Source organism: Balaenoptera acutorostrata, chromosome 14 (assembly GCF_949987535.1).
Source record: "Balaenoptera acutorostrata chromosome 14, mBalAcu1.1, whole genome shotgun sequence".
Classification (NCBI taxonomy): domain Eukaryota; kingdom Metazoa; phylum Chordata; class Mammalia; order Artiodactyla; family Balaenopteridae; genus Balaenoptera; species Balaenoptera acutorostrata.
The window spans coordinates 69229072-69247889 of NC_080077.1; the positions used below are offsets into that span (position 1 = coordinate 69229072).

General features: G+C 39.0%; 1 protein-coding gene across 1 annotated transcript in view; it reads left to right on the forward strand.

The window, feature by feature from the left end:
- Nucleotides 1-18818, forward strand: part of MDN1 (midasin AAA ATPase 1) — a 158912-nt gene that overhangs the window by 44475 nt on the left and 95619 nt on the right. Inside the window, exons 16-27 of the mRNA XM_007195955.2 lie at nucleotides 3783-3994; nucleotides 4567-4670; nucleotides 5988-6132; nucleotides 6879-6975; nucleotides 8321-8434; nucleotides 11136-11283; nucleotides 11960-12070; nucleotides 13990-14141; nucleotides 14689-14867; nucleotides 15752-15960; nucleotides 16146-16292; nucleotides 17346-17487. Coding sequence (XP_007196017.2) covers nucleotides 3783-3994; nucleotides 4567-4670; nucleotides 5988-6132; nucleotides 6879-6975; nucleotides 8321-8434; nucleotides 11136-11283; nucleotides 11960-12070; nucleotides 13990-14141; nucleotides 14689-14867; nucleotides 15752-15960; nucleotides 16146-16292; nucleotides 17346-17487 — 1760 coding nt within the window. The remainder of the gene's footprint in view (nucleotides 1-3782; nucleotides 3995-4566; nucleotides 4671-5987; nucleotides 6133-6878; nucleotides 6976-8320; nucleotides 8435-11135; nucleotides 11284-11959; nucleotides 12071-13989; nucleotides 14142-14688; nucleotides 14868-15751; nucleotides 15961-16145; nucleotides 16293-17345; nucleotides 17488-18818) is intronic.

The window sequence follows — 18818 nt, forward strand, 5'->3', positions numbered from 1 at the left end:
TTGATGCAAAAAGGTTGAAATCAGAATTTGTTAACTGGAATTTTATTTTGGTGCCAACTTGGTGAAAAAAATATATATCCATTTGTCCTTGTTAGTAGGTTAGCATCAGTTATCAAAAGAAAACTTACATACGTTTCAATTTTTGTATAGTTTGAAGTATGCCTTGTTTTCTGTTCTTTTGTATTATTGGCAGGTGGTGTGTAAATCACATCTTTTAATATATATTATCGATGTATGAATGACTCCTTTGCTTAAGAACCCTTGTGTATACAATTGGAAGACCAAAAATGATTTTTAAAAGACAAGGGAAAAAGAAAAAAAGGAAAAAATAATAAAGGCAAGGGAGTAGAAAACATAGGAGCAGGTAGGGAGGTGGGATAAAGAAGGGCTAATATTTCTATTTTGGGAATGTGTGGTTAGTTTCATCTAACTGTGAAACTAGTTCTGTGTTTTGTAACTTACATTAAACATATTTTGCATTTATCAAATACTATGCTTAAAATATAATAAAAGAAATTTATAGTCCTAATTAGTCTGGTTTGCAAAAATTCCTTTAGATTGGTTTTTTAAAAAATTATAATTAAGGATAAATATATGTTATAAAAATAGAGCCTTCAAGGCCATTAGGCTCTTAAATTGCATTACTGCAAATTGCCTTCTGATCTTTGTTTGCATACGTACCCCCTTAATTTTTGATTAGTGTTAGTGTGGTATATCTTTTTCCCTCATTTAACTTTTAACTCAATTTTGTCATTCTATTTAAAGTAGGTTTCTGATAGCACATAGACCTTCAGATTACCTATGAGTAGAGAAGTAAACCAAATTCTGACAGAGTTGGGGTAGAGAGAGCTTATGAGACTGTAGAAAAGAGTAGAAGATACAGAGGACTTAGATGAAGCAGGTAAAAATCATTCCAGAAAAGGAAAGTCTGCCATTAAATGGCAAAACACAGAACACAGGTTCACATCACTGGCTCTAGGGAATGGGATTGGGAAGGGTAGCCTCTGAGGGAGAAACAGATAAATAGAGAAGGGGAGGTATCCTTGGAGAAGTTAACAGTGAAGGAAAGAAAAAATGGGAGAAAAATTAAAGATCTCATAGAAATAGAAATAAAATGGCTAACCTGTGTCCTCCTCTAAGCCACCCATGGAAACATCCATAAAGGAAACTGCACAGGAGATTGCAGGGCAGAAGTGCATGCTTTCAAACTCAGAATCCTGACCCCAAATGAAGTGAACCGTTTGCCTTTTCAGTTACTCAGCATGCACTGTTTTGTGTCTCTTTTACACTTCATGTTCTTTCATGTATGATAATTTTGGAGAGTCATTTACTTTTGTTCTATCCATTTTCTAGTGAACTCTTGTGTGTGGTCTCCATGTATCATGTATGTAACAGGTGGACCCTGAGTGGCTCTCCATGAGGGCCAGGTGTTCTAGACCTCCCGCCCCTCTTGGCCTTTAGGTTGCTCCTGAGGCATATTTTCTCTGCAAAAGACATCATGGAAACCCTGGTCTGTAATGGTTCGTAGTTTGATTTCATCAGTTCTCCCTGTAGCAGGTTAGTTTCCGTTGAGTATAGGTGTTACAGTTTATTTCTATTTATTTATTTTTCCTTTCGGAAAGGTGTATGTATGTTTGTTCATTTATTCATCACTTGAAACATATGACGACTTAACTGTTCCAGCCACTATGCTTTCAGCTTTAAATGAACAAAATTTTTTCTTAAGGAGCTCAGTCTAATTTGAAATATAAAGCCATTTCTTTCATGAATTCAATTCACTGAGCCAATTACTAGTGGTAATAGTTGTCACAGGTAACTCTTAAATGACACTCCTGTGCCAGGTACTATTTTGAGTTTTTATCTTTGTTCAGTCACTTAGCCTTCTTAACAACCTGTTGATTATCCCCATTTACACTTAGGGGACCTGAGGCTCACAGGCATTAAGTGCCTTGTTCAAGGTAGTGGCTAGTCCATGACTTGAACCCAGGCAGTCTTTCTTGATGTCTCCGTTCTTAGTCATTACTCTGCTGCCTCAGTTAGCTTTGGATCCATCTATTCTGTCATCTTTAAGACTAGCTCTTTTATTTAAATAACGTGTGTGTTTAATTTCTTACCACTTCTTCTGTTGTCATTGTGATTCATCATCCTCTGCCTGGTCCAGCGCAGGGCTCTCATCTTTGCTTCTACTCTTACCCTCCCCACAGTCTCTCTTCCATTTAGTATTTACAATGATCCTTTTATAGTGTGATCAGATCTCATCACTCTCTTCCTCAGATCCTTCCACTGACTTCTCAGTCCATGTGGAATGTACTCCAAACCCTTCATCACCTGGCTCCGGCACGTCTCTGTCTCCTTTCTTTAGCTCTGCTCTGTGTTGATACTTCCTCTGTGGCCTCCCCTGCTGCCCAGGGATATTTGCTTAGCCTAACCCTTCCTTGTTTGATTTCCTTCAAATTCCTGTCTTTAACACAGCCTCTTCTGACTATCATAGTCAAAGTACCAATTCTTCTTTCAGCCACTCTCCTTTCACTTTATCCAGTTATAGCACTTGCTACTTGATATTTTATACTAGTAGGTGTATTCCCCTATTGTCTCTTTGGTTAGATTGTAAGCTGCAGAGGGGCAGGACATGGTGGGTCTCATTTACTCAGTGCTGAACTCTAGCAGGTGCTCAGTAAATCTCAGTTGAATAAATGGAGTAAAGAAATGTCTTTACTGATTAATGGGTTAGTGCTTACTGGGAAGCGATATTGAGTTTGTGAAGTTCTCATGCTTTCTGTCTCTGGAATCAGAATCTTCTATATAGATGCTCAGTATCAGGGCACTGGGTTTCACTCATCTCATTGTTCCTTCTCTCAGGCCAGTGAGTAAATAGTATCCATGAGTTCTCCAATTGTGCTTGACTGTTCTGAAACATATTTTGGTATTGTTTCAGTTCTCAAATTATATTTCTCAGAAATAAAATTTATGTCGTCATCCTTGAATTGTAGTATTTAGTATCCTAGGCCACTGAAAATTGTATACTTGAGATTTTCCAGGAATGATTAGTGCTGCTTGGGCAACTTCTTTTAAATTTAGCTAGAGCAGTGTTTCTTGACTCTATACATTATTAATCCCCCCAATATTAAATTAAATTTTAATTTAAATGAATTGATTCCCTAATTCCCCAACCAGAAAAATAAAATGCTAAGAAATAGGAGAGAATCTAAATGCTGAGAAATAAAAAAAGTTGAGCCTTGGAAGGTCACAAACCATTGCAGTGTCTTAAGATTTTTTTTTTTTTTTACCGTCCCCCTCCCCCAATTTTGAATCTCTTTGGGAGCAGTCTCCCCACCATTGACGAGGCATGATGTTCAAGTAAGTTCTTAAGATGCTTGAATAAGTCAATTTCAGACATTATATTTTTCTTCTAAAATGTTTCAAAAACCTTTTGGTCAATCTTGATAGAATATGGTTTATCATCAAATATACATGATGTTTATTTAAATATATTAGTAAAATCAGTGACATGCCTTGCACTGCCCAGTTTGGAATTTCAAATTTGTTCATAGTTTGTTTGTCTAATACTAGTTTTTACCTTTAGTATAGGTGCTTCTGACACTTGGAGTGGAGAAAATAGATTATAATTTAAAACTTTAACATAGATTTATGTTAAGTATTTTGGTATTATTTCTGATTTTGATTAGAAGAAATCTTACACCTATTCCTGTTTTCTAAGGCATACTTTCCAACTTCTGTTAGCTTTAGAAGTTTGTGAATCACATATTTACCTTTTGTTTCAGTTACAAACCAGTGGACCATAAGCTTATTTGGCTACCCTTACGGGAGGCATTTGAGGAACTCTTTGCTCAGACATTTTCCAAGAAGCAAAACTTTACATTCTTGGGACACATTCAGACCTGTTACAGGCAGAAACGGTGGCACAATCTCCTCAGACTAATGCAACATGTGTACAAGTCGGCTGTCAACAAGGATGGAAAAGAGAGTGAGACAGGTAAGAATGTGACCCAGGCTGCCAGTGGGAGGGCATGAGGCTGAAGTTTAATTAGCAGAATTAGGAGAAGAGTTTGGGGGAAGAATGAAGCAATACACATTAGAGCTTTCTAGGACTTAAGGCAGAGCTGGCTAATTTTGAAGTATTGCTGCTCCTGTGACTCTAGTCAAGATTTCCATCAAGACAGGTGGTCGCTGATGTTGATGTACAGTACCACTTAGTGGTTAGTAAGTCACATGTGCTTAGAAGAAGAGGTTACTTCCAGAAAACTGGATTCCACAGTGAGTGGGGCTTTTGGCGACTTAGTTACTTATCTTCTTCCTCATCTATAAAGTGGGGATAAGAGTACCTACTTCAAAGGGTTGTTGTGAAGATAAACGAGTTAACCAATACGTATGCATATAAATGAACTGATTAGTATAGTGGCTGCACATGTTTGGCATTATGTAAGTGTTTGGACTTAATTTTTTATACTTCTAAGATGTGATTTTTGTGTGTTAACTGTGTGTTTTTAAGTTATGTATATTACAACTCAAAGTGTATGTTAAATTCTTGTCTTTATTTTTCTCTAGGGTCACTACTAAAAGAGAAGTGGGAAGCATTTGGTCTTAGACTCAACCATGCCCAACAACAGATGAAAATGACTGAAAATGCCCTATTGTTTGCATTTGTAGAGGTATTTTGCTTTGGTTGTTTAGGTTAAGGGAATGTTGATTTGATGCAAAATGCAAGTTTAAGGAGGCTACTGTTTTGTATTCTCTTCATGTTGACATTTTAGGGCTTGTTGTTTAAGACAGTAAACACTTAATGAAATAATTCTTTGGGGGGAAGATTTTTTTTAGTGTCCTTTATAGAAATTATAAAGTCTTGGTGAACACCATTATTACTATTTTTAAAGATGCAGTTGAGAACAACTAGTGAAATTTTTTATTGTTTCATAGCTGTGTGTGTGTGTGAGAGAGAGAGAGACATATTTGGGTCCATTCCTGTTAGGACACGTTTTTGATTCCAGTGCATGGGTAGCTCTACTGTTTTCTCTCCTGTGACCTTGCAGGATCAACTTAGTTAAATGTTTGTGACTTAAGCTTTTTATATTTTTATTAAAGAAAATTGTTTCTGTGACACTCTTCAGACCACACTCGAAGGGAGGTGTAGGAATCTTACTTGAGATGATGTCTTAGTAAGAGAGAAAGTCCCTCAACCATATATCCATTGTTGTGGGAAATTTAGTCATCAGTGTGTAATCTTAATATGATTGTTTCTAAAATAACCAATGAAAATGTCAAGTGCTCTCAAAATAGGGTTTATACCTATTTCATGACTTGACATTACACTGGATTTTAATACGTTTGTTCTGTTTTATTTTTTTCAGTTTTATTTATAGAAGATTCTTTGTTAGGATCACAATGAAAACAAAAGCATAAAGCAGTTTAATAATAGTAAAACAATTAAGTTTCTGATGTTGTGTCACTTGAGTAGATTGTCAGTTCATTGCTTTTGGAAGTAGAACTTGAGGAGATCAAATCAGTAGAGATGAGGAAAGATTCATCTTGATATTCTTCAGCAACTGTGAAAGGCTCTGAGTTACAACCACTATACACTCTTGATTTAGTCATTTATCTTTTCTTGGTATACTCATAGCCTGACCCTGTATTTATTTTGGGTCTTTTTAATAACCATTTGGTTACCTTTAAACATCTGAATACATTGTAAGTTATTATTTGCCTTACCATCCATATAATGGGATGGTCTAGTTTATTGCATCTCATCGTTAGGCTCAGAGAGATTCCCTTGACCCTTTTGGATATTTGAAAAAAAGTTAACCTGACCTTAACTCTGGCAAACAGCTGGCAGCCATTTGGCGTTAAGGTGTAAGCTCATCAGGTTGGAGCGGTTTGCCCTTGCCTCTGCTTCTAACCCTGCTCACATAACTGTTCTTGGTGAGTGTGTGTGTGTTTGCAATGGATCCTTAACATTTTACTTCATCTTCTAGGGTACCTTAGCTCAGGCTGTAAAGAAAGGAGACTGGATCTTGTTGGATGAGATGAACCTGGCTGCTCCAGAAACATTAGAATGTCTGAGTGGTTTACTTGAAGGCTCCTCTGGCTCTCTGGTGTTGCTGGATCGAGGAGACACAGGTAGCACTTGATCCCCTTGGGGTTTGACTTGATGCGAGGCCTTTTGGCCTCTTTAAAGTAATATTCTTGGGACTTCCCTGGTGGTCCAGTGGGTGAAACTCCGTACTCCCAATGCAGGGGGCCTGGGTTGGATCCCAGGTCGGGGAACTAGATCCGGCATGCTGCGACTAAGAGTCTGCATGCCGCGACTAAGACCCGGGGCAGCCTGCCTGCATGCATGCGTGCATAAATAAATAAGTAAATAAGTAAGTAAGTAAGTAAATAAATAAATAAATTTAAAAAATGTTTTTAAAAAGAAGTAATATTCTTTTGGTTAGGTAGATTACATGGGCCTCCCAGTGTGATTTATTTATTCTGTAGATAGTAATTTTCTGCAAAGTCTTATTGTTAGGTGATATAGGGAATGAAAAGAATAAGATAATTTGTCAAGGCATTTGTGTAGTGGGTAATAAGGCACGCACACTCAGTGACAGTGTATGCGCTGGTGAATAGGTGATGAAACATAAATAGCATGAACAACCACACCATAAGGGATGGTGGGATGGCAGTTAAAGATTAAGTTGTGTACATAGATCTGGAAACTGATTTCATCGGGGTTTGAGAAAAGGCAAGGATGGTTGAGCAGCCAGTACCAACCTTGCTGAGCCTTGAGGCATAGTGGTTCACCCTGGTGTTCAGTGGAGTTAGTCTTCCTCTGATCACTTATTGTTACAAGTTGTTGAGAATTTATAGTTTTCTTTTAACAGAACCACTGGTACGTCATCCGGATTTCCGTTTATTTGCGTGTATGAATCCAGCAACTGATGTGGGCAAAAGAAATCTCCCACCAGGAATAAGAAACAGGTAAGGGGTCATGGCTTGGTTCCTGGAGCTGTTTTTAAAATTAAGTTCTCTTTATTTATTGATTGGTAGTATTAACGTAACCGACCCTCATAACAATGCTTGAAATTTATTGACTGCTGATAGAGGAATCTTTTTACTTGTAGTAGTCTTCTTTCTATAGGTGGTAGGAATATGGAAAACTCCAGAACACTGGGAATTTTTTTCCTTTGGGTTGTTCGTATGACATTTAATGGCTCATGGATATTGTTGAAAACAAAAATCTTTCCTCCTTCAGATAGCCTTTTAGCTATTAGAAAACCTTCACATAACGAAATAATAGTATATCATATAACAACGTAAGTGCATTTTAGGCAGAGTCGTCTTGGATGAGACTAATTTGTAAAAGAACATTTAAGTTTCAGTTTTCATCATTAAGCACAGACTGACATGAACAAGATGTTTTATGTATGTAGCATTTGGGAAAAGATAAATGACCTTGAAGAACCTAAGGGCAGCACAGGAATAAAGACACAGACGTAGAGAATGGACTTGAGGACACAGGGAGGGGAAAGGGTAAGCTGGGACGAAGTGAGAGAGTGCATGGACTTATATATACTACCAAATGTAAAATGGATAGCTAGTGGGAAGCAGCTGCATAGGACAAGGAGATCAGCTTGGTGCTTTGTGACCACCTAGAGGGGTGGGATAGGGAGGGGGGGAGGGAGACGCAAGAGGGAGGGGATATGGGGATATATGTATATGTATAGCTGATTTACTTTGTTATAAAGCAGAAACACACCATTGTAAAGCAATTATACTCCAATAAAGATGTTAAAAAAAAAAAAAGATAAATGACCTTGTTTATTGTTGGTAACCTTTTGTTGAATCTGTGTTTTTAAAATAGTGTTAAAACTTTACTAGATCTTCTCCCACATTATAAAAGTAGTAAAAGCTTTTTAGGAAAATTTTATCAACCACAAGTATGTATTTTCCTTTGCTACAACTATTAATTTTTGATAGTGAGGAGGCTTTTTTGTTATTGTTGCATGTACTTTTTGTTACATATAGTTGTAATCAAAAACACTTTCTGAAAATGAGGATAAATAAAGTCTTATTTTTGTAACTGCTTTTGCAAGGACTGTTTGACTTTCTTAGAAGTAGTAATGGTAGAATTTTTGGTAACGGTTACATTATCTTCTATTTCATTATGATTAATCTGTATCTCAAGTTGAAAGGCCTTCATAATTTATATTACAAGCAGGTAAAATGAGTTTATATAACTTCCGTCTTGTGTTTTTGTATTGTCAGAATAGCTGTATTAACTTCCTCAAAAATGGTTATTATGGAATAATAATTGTCTTAACAGGTTCACAGAACTTTATGTAGAAGAATTGGAAAATAAAGAAGACTTACAGATCCTTATTGTGGATTATCTGAAAGGCTTGAGTGTGAGCAGGAGTACAGTGCAAGGAATCATAACGTGGGTTCTTTTCGGTTTCTCTTTATAAACTTTTCCTCTGAGCATAAAAATGTGTACCTCATGCACGTATATTGTTTTCTTCTTTTTTGCTTCTAACGAGAGAAGACTGATGGAAGGATTATTTAGATTTTATTTTAAAGTTGGAACCTTACGGACTCCCTTGGATTTTCCTAAGGAAACTACATAGAGAGCTTATGAGAATATGTATTGTCGAGACCTATGAGAATATAAACAATCAGATAACTCTCTCCTAATTACTTCTTTATTCACAGCTAAGAGTTTGAATCCCTTGAGGAGATATAAATGGCTTATATTTTGATCTGCCTTGGTGAAATCCTACTTTTTGCAATTTGCATATTAGCTTTGTGGAATGTAGAGGGGGGAAGGCTGATGTAATTGATTGAGGCCAGTTTGGAATTATTAGAGTCTTAGCTGAATGCAGTATAGAGTGGTTATGTCACTTGGCGCTTTAATTTGAGTTTCTTGCCTCTGTTTTTTGTATGCCATGTGGAAAGGGTGCAGTCTTTTGTGTCGTACACCCTGGGTTCTAGTGCTGGCTCTGTCAGAAGCTCAGTCTGTCATCTGGGGCGCGTCACTTGGTTGGTTTTATCTGTGTCCTCTAAGACAAGGTATACAATATGTAAAGATTTTGAAGTTGGATCGTGTTAGTGTTTTACTTTGCTTTTTGAGCTTTTTTTCCTTATTTTTTTTTTTTTACAAATAGTTACTGAGTGGCTCAGATGCTAGGGATACAGCTATAAATAAAACAGACAATCTTGGTTCTTTTCATGGAGCTTTAATTCTACAGGTGGAGATCAGTAAATACTGTTATTTTTGGTTGTGATAAGTGAAGAAAAAGAACATATAAAGCAAAATGCTGGTTAGAAAATGAAACTTGGAGCCCAGTTTTAAATAGGTTAGTCAAAGAGGCATTTGTCAAAGGGCTTCGGAGTGGTTTGTCACACCACATTTTAAAATCAGAGCACTTTTTGTTAGCCAAGAATATTTAGACAAAAGCGTAAATATGTGTAGTTAAAATTCAGAAAGCTGGAGATAAAGCAGTGTGGCTGAAGTGTGGCTCTTACAAAATGCTGATAGTACAAGAGGTGCATGTTCCATATATAAAAACCCACTTCTGGAATGTAGAGTCTTTCTACAAAAGGAAGAATGTCTAGCCAGATTGCAAAGAGGGAAGACAGATGTCATTTGGGCTAGAACTTGGGTTTCATCTCTTCATTTGGTTGCACTGGGTCTTAGTTGTGGCAGGTGGGCTCTTTAGTTGTGGCATGTGAACTCTTAGTTGCTGCATGCACGTGGGATTTAGTTCCCTGACCAGGGATTGAACCTGGGACCCCTGCATTGGGAGTGCAGAGTCTTATCCACTGCGCCACCAGGGAAGTCCCTTGGGTTTCATCTCTGACACATGTTTGGTTATACTTGATCTTGTGGCATGTGATCATGAATTTTATGAATTTTTTTTTTGTGGCTACTTTGGGTCTTTGGTGCTGTGTATTGGGCTTTCTCTAGTTGCGGCGAGCAGGGTCTACTCTTTTTTTTTTTTTTTTTTTTAATTTATTTTATTTATTTATTTATTTTTGGCTGTGCTGGGTCTTCGGTTCATGCGAGGGCTTTCTCTAGTTGCGGCAAGTGGGGGCCACTCTTCATCGCGGTGCGGGGACCGCTCTTCATCGCGGTGCGCGGGCCTTTCACTATTGCGGCCCCTCCCGTTGCGGGGCACAGGCTCCAGACGCGCAGGCTCAGCAGCTGTGGCTCACGGGCCCAGCTGCTCCGTGGCATGTGGGATCTTCCCAGACCAGGGCTCGAACCCGTGTCTCCTGCATTAGCAGGCAGATTCTCAACCACTGCGCCACCAGGGAAGCCCAGGGTCTACTCTTAATTGTGGCGTGCAGGCTTCTCATTGTGGTGGCTTCTCTTGCTGTCGGCACAGGCTCTGGGCATGTGGGCTTCAGTAGTTGCGGCGTGTGGGCTCAGCATTTGTGGCTTGCAGGCTCTAGAGCACAGGCTCAGTAGTTGTGGCGCACGGGCTTAGTTGCTCCGCGGCATGTGGGATCTTCCCGGACCAGGGCTTGAACCCGTGTCCCCTGCATTGGCAGGCGGATTCTTAACCACTGCACCACCAGGGAAGTCCTTCATGAATTTTTGAGATTTGCACTTGATGTTTCAGTCTGAAACTTCTTCCATCTTGTCATCTTCTGGACTTCTAAATTATGTGGTAATGAAAGTAGAAATGGTCACCATATCATCATGCTTTTTAACATTTTGTCATTGTTGATTATAACAGTATCTGTAGACTTTCTTTTAAAACACCATTACTTTTGTTTTCTATGTGCTTATCCATCACCATTAGAGATTACACAGGGACTTCATTTGACCCTCATATTAAAGCCGACTTTGGAACCCTGTGTTTGGATTCAGTATATTCTTGCTAAGGGCCTCTCATATCTCACTACCATTCCCTTAAAAATCAGACACATCTCACCTTTCTCCTCTTTCCATCCTAAGGGAAATTGATCAATATTCATTTTATTATTTTTGATGCTCTAAGAAGTTGTATGTAAGCTTGGCCATCTAATCTATAAAAATGCCTTTTGGTCCTTTTGTAGAGAAATGGGAACAACAGCAAAATAGTAAGGCTTATTAGTTAATAAAATAAATCTTTTGAATTGCATCCTCTTTGTAGGTTCTATACAGCTGTGCGGAAGGAGTCTGGGACAAAATTGGTGGATGGGACCGGCCACAGACCTCACTACAGCCTTCGGACTCTCTGTAGGGCCCTGCGATTTGCAGCCTCCAATCCATGTGGCAACATCCAGCGCTCGCTCTATGAGGTCTTTGTACAGTCTGTGTTTGGTTGAGAGCTTGGTGGATGGGCACACCATGGGGAAGGGGCAAGTGGGGATGCCCGTGCCAGGGTTGCCAGTGCTTTCTGTTTAGTCAGATTAGCCCAGAACTTTTCATACCGGAACTACCCTGCCCTTTTTCTACCATTGTATCCCATTTAAAAGTTGTTCTGGGGCTTCCCTGGTGGCGCAGTGGTTAAGAATCCACCTGCCAATGCAGGGAACACAGGTTCAAGCCCTGGTCTGGGAAGATCCCACATGCTGCGGAGCATCTATGCCCATGCGCCACAACTACTGAGCCTGGGCTCTAGAGCCCGCGAGCCACAACTACTGAAGCCCGCACATGTAAAGCCCGTGCTCCGCCACAAGAGAAGCCACCACAGTGAGAAGCCCCCGCACTGCAACGAAGAGTAGCCCCCGCTCGCCGCAACTAGAGAAAGCCTGCACGCAGCAACGAAGACCCAACACAGCCAATTAATTAATTAATTAATTAATTAATTAAAATAAAGTAAAATAAATAATAAAAAATATATTCTTAAAAAAAAAAAAAAAAGTTGTTCTGGGCACCAGCACCACCCGAGAGGTTGAATTTTGTTTCTGAAATAAGTTGGCCTGTTATTGCAGAAGGATAACTAGTGTTAACGCGTATTTGTGTTTTCTCTAGGGCTTTTGTTTGGGTTTCTTAACACAGCTTGACAGGGCGTCGCACCCAGTAGTTCAGAAGCTCATTTGTCAGCACATTGTTTCTGGCAATGTTAAAAGTCTGCTGAAGCAGGTAGGTTCTTTTTTGATTTTGGGCTTAAATGAAAGGCTGAAATATCAAATTGTTAGCTGTTTTGTTTTTGGTTTTGTTTTTTTTGCAAAACTTATTTCTAATTATAAAAGTCAGTTCCACAAAATTTTAACGTAGGTGGTGAAAATTCCTGATAATCCTGATCTTTGGAGATTGAAATCCTATAGATAGTCCTTTCCATCTAAATCGTGTGTGTACATATATATATATATTTAAAAGTTAAAAAATCTTTTTTATATATTCAAATTCTAATATATGTGTGTGTGTAGATTTATCAAGGTAAATTCTAATACAGGCATACCTCACTTTATTGCAGTTTGCTTTATTGCACTTTGTAGATGTTGCAGTTTTTTACAAATTGAAGGTTTGTGGCAACCCTATGTTGTCAGTTGATGGTTAACATTTTTTAGCAATAAAGCATTTTAAAATTAAGATACGTACATCTTTTTTAGACATGTTATTGCACACCTAATAGACTGTAATACAGTGTAAACATAACTTTCATATGCATTGAGAAACCAAAAAATTTGTGTGACTGGCTTTATTGCCATACTGGCTTTATTGTGATATTTGCTTTATTGCCGTAGTCTGGAATCAAATCTGGAAAATCTCCAAGGTCTGCCTGTATATATCTAATATAAGTAATATAAATGAAACCATCTCATAAGAATGTTCTGTAGTTTCCTTTCTTAGCCTAACTATATCCTGGATATATTTTTTTGTCTGTAACACAGATCACTGTGAGTGACGTGCTTTCTAATTGTCACATAGCATTTCATCGGAAGCTTGCACCACAGTTTATCTGCACACCCCGCTTCTGATTGATGGTTGGGCTTTTTTTTCGCTTTCCTTGTCTTGTTTCTGTTATACACAATAACCATTTCAGTTTGACAGAGGAAATTACAGAATAACATGGGATTGAAAGAGGCTGAGAGAAACTGGCTCACAAACTGACTTGTTTATGTGTCTGTTGCTTGCTGTTTAGGAAGAAAGAGCCATGGGGATTGTGGGTACTTTGGATTCAATGTTTTTTCCTTTTAAAAAATTATACAAGTAACACATGAATATATACTTTTGGTAAACTCTGAAAACACTGAGAAAAGACTCAAGCTTGCTTTGATTATTATCCGATTACCATTCCCCTCCACTTATTTTTTTGTATGCTTTCCTCATGGTTATATATGATGGTGGCTTAACAGTTCTTTTTTCTCACTGCTCTTCTGCCCAACTGAGAAGTCCTTAAAAGCAGTGCCTACAACTGTGGCTTCAAGTCAGGGGGCTAAATGTTCTAGAAGAGCACTTTTCTATAGCTATGTATCTGACCACCATTTGACCATTTTTGATCTATAAAAATGGCAGTTTTGTATAAATCAACTTAACTTCCACCATACCTTCAAAAGGTTATGCCATCATCTACAATATTATCCTTAACGAGTTTCTCTGGAGGGTTGCTTTTATTCTTAATGTCTTCTAGGGGATCCAGAACATAGTAGTGCGTAGTGCCCCCCTTTCCCTGCCCCAGTACAGCACTGGCCATGTTTTGGGAATATGGTTTATATGAAATACATGTTTTTGACCAAAATACTTTATTAGAGTGGGAAGTTTGGTAGATGAGAGAAGAGAACTGAGTCATAAACTATCTGAGAAATTATTTTCATTCAAGTTTTCCCCCATATCTACCTAACCCAACCTGAATTTTAAAACCAGTACATGTCACCATTTTGTTCTCCTTCCTCAAAGTAATTTTTTTTCATGTTCATTTGTGGGTTTTAATGTTGAAAGCATCCAGAACAAGCAGCATTCTTGGTGACAATTTTTTTCCCACTTTACACCCCTCTCTGAAAGAATGCCATAGTTGTCGTGGGTCTGTGGGTTATTTCTCTAACTCTTGTGTCTTTCAGCCTATTCCAGAACCAAAAGGAGGTCGGCTTATCCAGGTGGAAGGCTACTGGATTTCGGTGGGAGACAAGGAACCTACAATAGATGAGACGTACATCCTCACGTCTTCCGTCAAGCTGAACCTGAGAGACATAGTCCGAGTGGTCTCTGCAGGGTGTGTGGACCTTTTCTCACACTGCTCTGATGTCTTACCAGCATAGGCATTGCTGAAAGTCTAGTCCTACTTCCTGAACTTTCAAAGGGCTCTATTGTTATTCATTGGCTGAGTGAATAATTATTTTCTAAGTCAATCCTGTCACTTTTCTCCAGACACAAAACATCGTTTCTAGTTGTACCTTTGGTGGGAGCAATATGGACCCAGATTATTTTGGCCATCATTAAGGTTGCTTTTTAGTATTTTGCTGATGGATACTCATCACCCATTACTTGTTAAGTGAGTAACAGTTACTCCCGCTTACTGTTTCTCACTAGTGCAAGAGAGGCTGGAATTACTTTCCTTGGCAGTTTCTGAGGAACCATTTTTACATAGAAACTTCTCAGGGCTTAAGAAACGTTCCATTAGTAGTGCGTAGGTATATAAAAACATTCTCTTATGATGATGTTAAATGTTATAGTTGTTCTTTTTTAAACACTACATGATTTAATTCTGGTTTCTGTCTTTTTTTTTCTTTTTAATTGCTTTATTGGCTGATCCTTTAAAGAACATATCCAGTGCTGATTCAGGGAGAGACATCAGTGGGTAAAACAAGCCTGCTACGGTGGCTGGCCGCAGCTACTGGTAACCACTGTGTGCGTATTAACAACCACGAGCACACGGATATTCAGGAGTACATTGGTTGTTACACATCCGACTCCTCAGGGAAGCTCATGTTTAAAGAAGGTAAGGTTATAATTCTATTCCTTGGGTCTCCTCAAGCAATCTTCATCCTTTCCAGTTGAGGCACATGGATGGATGCCACAATAGCTGTTTTTTCTTTCTCCCTGAGCTATGTGATGGTTAAGGGGTGATGGTTAGGGCCCCATCTTCCTTTGAGCCAGACTAATCTTGTTGGCTGTACACAGGACTGGGGCCTAGGTTTTTTTGTTTTTTTTTTTTTTAATTAATTAATTAATTTTTGGCTGCGTTGGGTCTTCGTTGCTGCACGCGGGCTTTCTCTAGTTGCGGAGGCTACTCTTCATTGCGGTGCGCGGGCTTCTCATTGCGGTGTCTTCTCTTGTTGTGGAGCACGGGCTCTAGGTGCATGGGCTTCAGTAGTTGTGGCGTGTGGGCTTAGTTGCCCCGTGGCATGTGGGATCTTCCCAGACCAGGGATGGAACCCGTGTCCCCTGCCTTGGCAGGCGGATTCTTAACCTCTGCGCCACCAGGGAAGTCCTGGGGCCTAGTTTTGAAGAGTGCAGTTGAACTACTCCATTTCCTAGAGAATCACAAGAGGGGTCAGCATTGAACAGAGGGAAACTGAGAATAGATAAGAGAATGTGGTGACTTAAATGAAAGTAGACTTCAGGGGAAGAAGTAAGTTGTAAATGTAATATTCATCAGCTTTGGCTCCCCCTCTGTGCAAAATAAAAAGGAGTATTTTTAATTGAAAATTATGCTTCCTTGATACTCAGAACCACAAATTATTTGGGGACATGGCTAGCTGCAGAGAACAATTTGCGTTGAAATTTAATGATAATCTAGGATTTGTTGATTTGTATATAACATTAAAAAAAAAAACTTTGGACTAATTTATGCACTAATTTTCAGTATGTATTTCCTCTAAGGTGTTCTTATTGATGCTATGAGAAAGGGCTATTGGATTATTTTAGATGAGTTAAATTTGGCCCCTACCGATGTGCTAGAGGCACTGAACAGACTGTTGGATGATAACCGTGAATTGCTCATAACAGAAACACAAGAAGTTGTTAAAGCACATCCTCGCTTCATGCTTTTTGCTACCCAGAATCCCCCAGGACTTTACGGAGGCAGAAAGGTGTGTAGCATTTGCCCCCTTACTCCTGTTTGTTACCGAGTCGAGTAGAAAAGTCGTCTTGGTAAGACTGAGATGTTTTTACCTCTTTTGAAGGATTTTTCTTTTTGTGGTGAATAGCAGAGCCTACATTTTGGAAATTAAATGAAAAGGTCCTTTGTATCATGTTGTTTCTGTGCGTTTCCCAGATGCTTTCTAGAGCCTTCAGGAATCGATTTGTGGAATTGCACTTTGATGAACTGCCTAGTTCTGAGTTGGAAACAATCTTGCACAAGCGGTGTAGCTTGCCACCCTCCTACTGCAGCAAGTTGGTTAAAGTCATGCTGGACCTTCAGGTATTCCATCTCTCCATCACTTAGTTTCAAATGGACTGTGTTGATTAGATTTGGTGATCAGAATCTGAGGCTTCCTGGGGTAGAAACAGCCCATCCACCCATTTATTATTTTTTTCAGAGTAAAGATCTTATCTTTAAAACTCATCCCATTAATATCCAGTTTTTGGTTTTGTGTTGTAAATTGGCAATTTAATACCATGTTAAAATTTTTGTGATAATTACATGTGATGACAGTTCCCTGCTTGTGGATAATATGGAACATTTTACTTAGGTTGGAATTTGGCATCAACAAACTGCAGTTTTTGTTTTTTAAATGGGTGTAATCCTTGAATGGACATAACTAAAGAGATCCTTTATGTGTGGCTCTCCCTTTTCAATTCTACAAAGCTACAGTTTCGGTTTTTTTTTTAAGAATATTCCCCCCCCCCCCTTTTTTCTAAAGATTTCCCAGAACTTACTCATCATTTATTTATTTATTTATTTATTTGTTGCGGCAGATGGGCTCCTCAGTTGCAGTCGTGGGCTCCTTAGCTGCGGCATGCAAAAACTCTTAGTTGCAGCATGCATCTGGGATCTAGTTCCCTGACCAGGGATTGAACCCGGGCCCCCTGCATTGGGAGCGTGGAGTCTTAACCACTGCACCACCAGGGAAGTCCCAAGAATATCCCATTTATTTTATGGGGTTAAAAGTGGTTTTTATCAGAATTATACACTGTTAAATTACTTCCTAGAAAGCTAACAATTGCCACTCTTATTACTGTGGTCCCACACTACGGGATTAATTTTCCTTCATGTTTGCCACTATTTGTATTATTATTCGTAATCGTTTTCTGTGTGTTATATGAGATGGAATTCCATTATTTGTTATGTTCTTTACTTACACATGGGTTTGAACATTTATCTTCAAATGATTGCAGTCCCTTTACATTTAAGAAAAATTAATCTTAGTGGAATGAATCATTTTTATGGTAGCTTAAGTTTGTCAGTAATTTTGTATAAGTTGTACTGTACGCTTGCCATTGCCCTTTTTCGTTTGTTTTGGTCCTTTAATAGTCCTATCGCAGAGGTTCTTCAGTGTTTGCTGGAAAGCAAGGCTTCATCACCCTCCGTGATCTGTTCCGATGGGCTGAGCGATACAGATTGGCTGAGCAGACAGAGAAAGAGTATGACTGGTTGCAGCACTTGGCCAACGATGGTAAGCTCTCAGCACACGCTCTCTAACTGTGGACTTCGGGCAGATTGCATGCTGTGTTATTGCAACAAATCTTGCCCAAATTGTGGCCAGTATATATATTTTACTAGGCATTGTAGGAACAGAGTCGTTCTCCCTCAAGTCCCGACTGACGTTGTAAGTGGTCCTATTTCTGCAGGCCTCTGTGCTGTTATGTTTTGGTTGCTAAGGTTTTCTCACTCTTAGCTTCAGGTGGCCACCTGTGGGAGTCAGGATATGGACATAACGCCTTTAGGAGTTTAGGCAGGTGGTTGGCGAGGGTCTTTGAGCACCTTTTATCTGCATTGTGGTGACCATGGAGAGTTATGCTTGCGCCTTAGAGACGTACAGAAAACTGACGGGTTGGATAATACCAGAGTTCTGAGCGAAGGGAGTTATGTCATCTGAGACTCAGGTTTGTTTATTTTGGTTTAATCCATGGGAAGAATTTGTATGTTCCTCTCTGTGCTAGCATAGAAAGCCTTTCAGAATCTTCTGATTTGAAAAGTCTTGATGAGTTGTTAACAGGGTGGTTACTGAGCATGGGGAGGAAATAAAAAAACCCATGAGAGTTGTATTTTCTCTTTGCTGGTAAAGAGTACAGGGAGGAGCACTGTTTTTAAACTTTTTTTATCGAGGTATAACATAAAATGTAACAGTAAAGTGGGTAAAGTGCTCTGTTATTTCGTGTACAGCTTAATGTATTTTTACATATGTGGGTACCCATGTAAATCACCACCTTGGCAAAGATTTAGGATATTTCCAGTAGCTCAGAAGATTCTTTCATGGCTCTTGCCAGCCTTAACTCCTAGAGATAGATAATCGCTGCTCTGACATGTGTCACCAGTGATGGATTCTGCCTGAGCTTGTGCTTCATCTAAATAGTATCATGCAGTATGTACTCTTGTGTCTGGCTTCTTTTCACTCAATCTGATGTGAGATTCAGCCATGCTGTTTTGTACATCAGGACCTCATTCCTTTTAAATTATTACTGTGTTGTAACCCATTGTATGGGAGATACCATGATATGTTTGTCTGTTCTCTTGTTGATGGACATTTGGGTCATTTCTGCTTTTTAGCTATTAGAAAGAAAAGCTGCTCTGAACATTCCTGAATGTCATTTGGTGCACGTGAGTTCATTTGTGTTGGATTACTTAGAAGTCGTGTTGCCAAGGCAGAGGGCAGGTGTATAGTTAGTTGTAGTAAGTTCTCCTGGTTTTCCAAAGTAGTTCTTCAGGTTTCCTCTTCACAGCAGCTAATGCTCCATAGTATCAGTGTCCCTTGGTATTGACACTTGACGGTTCCTTTTTTTTTTT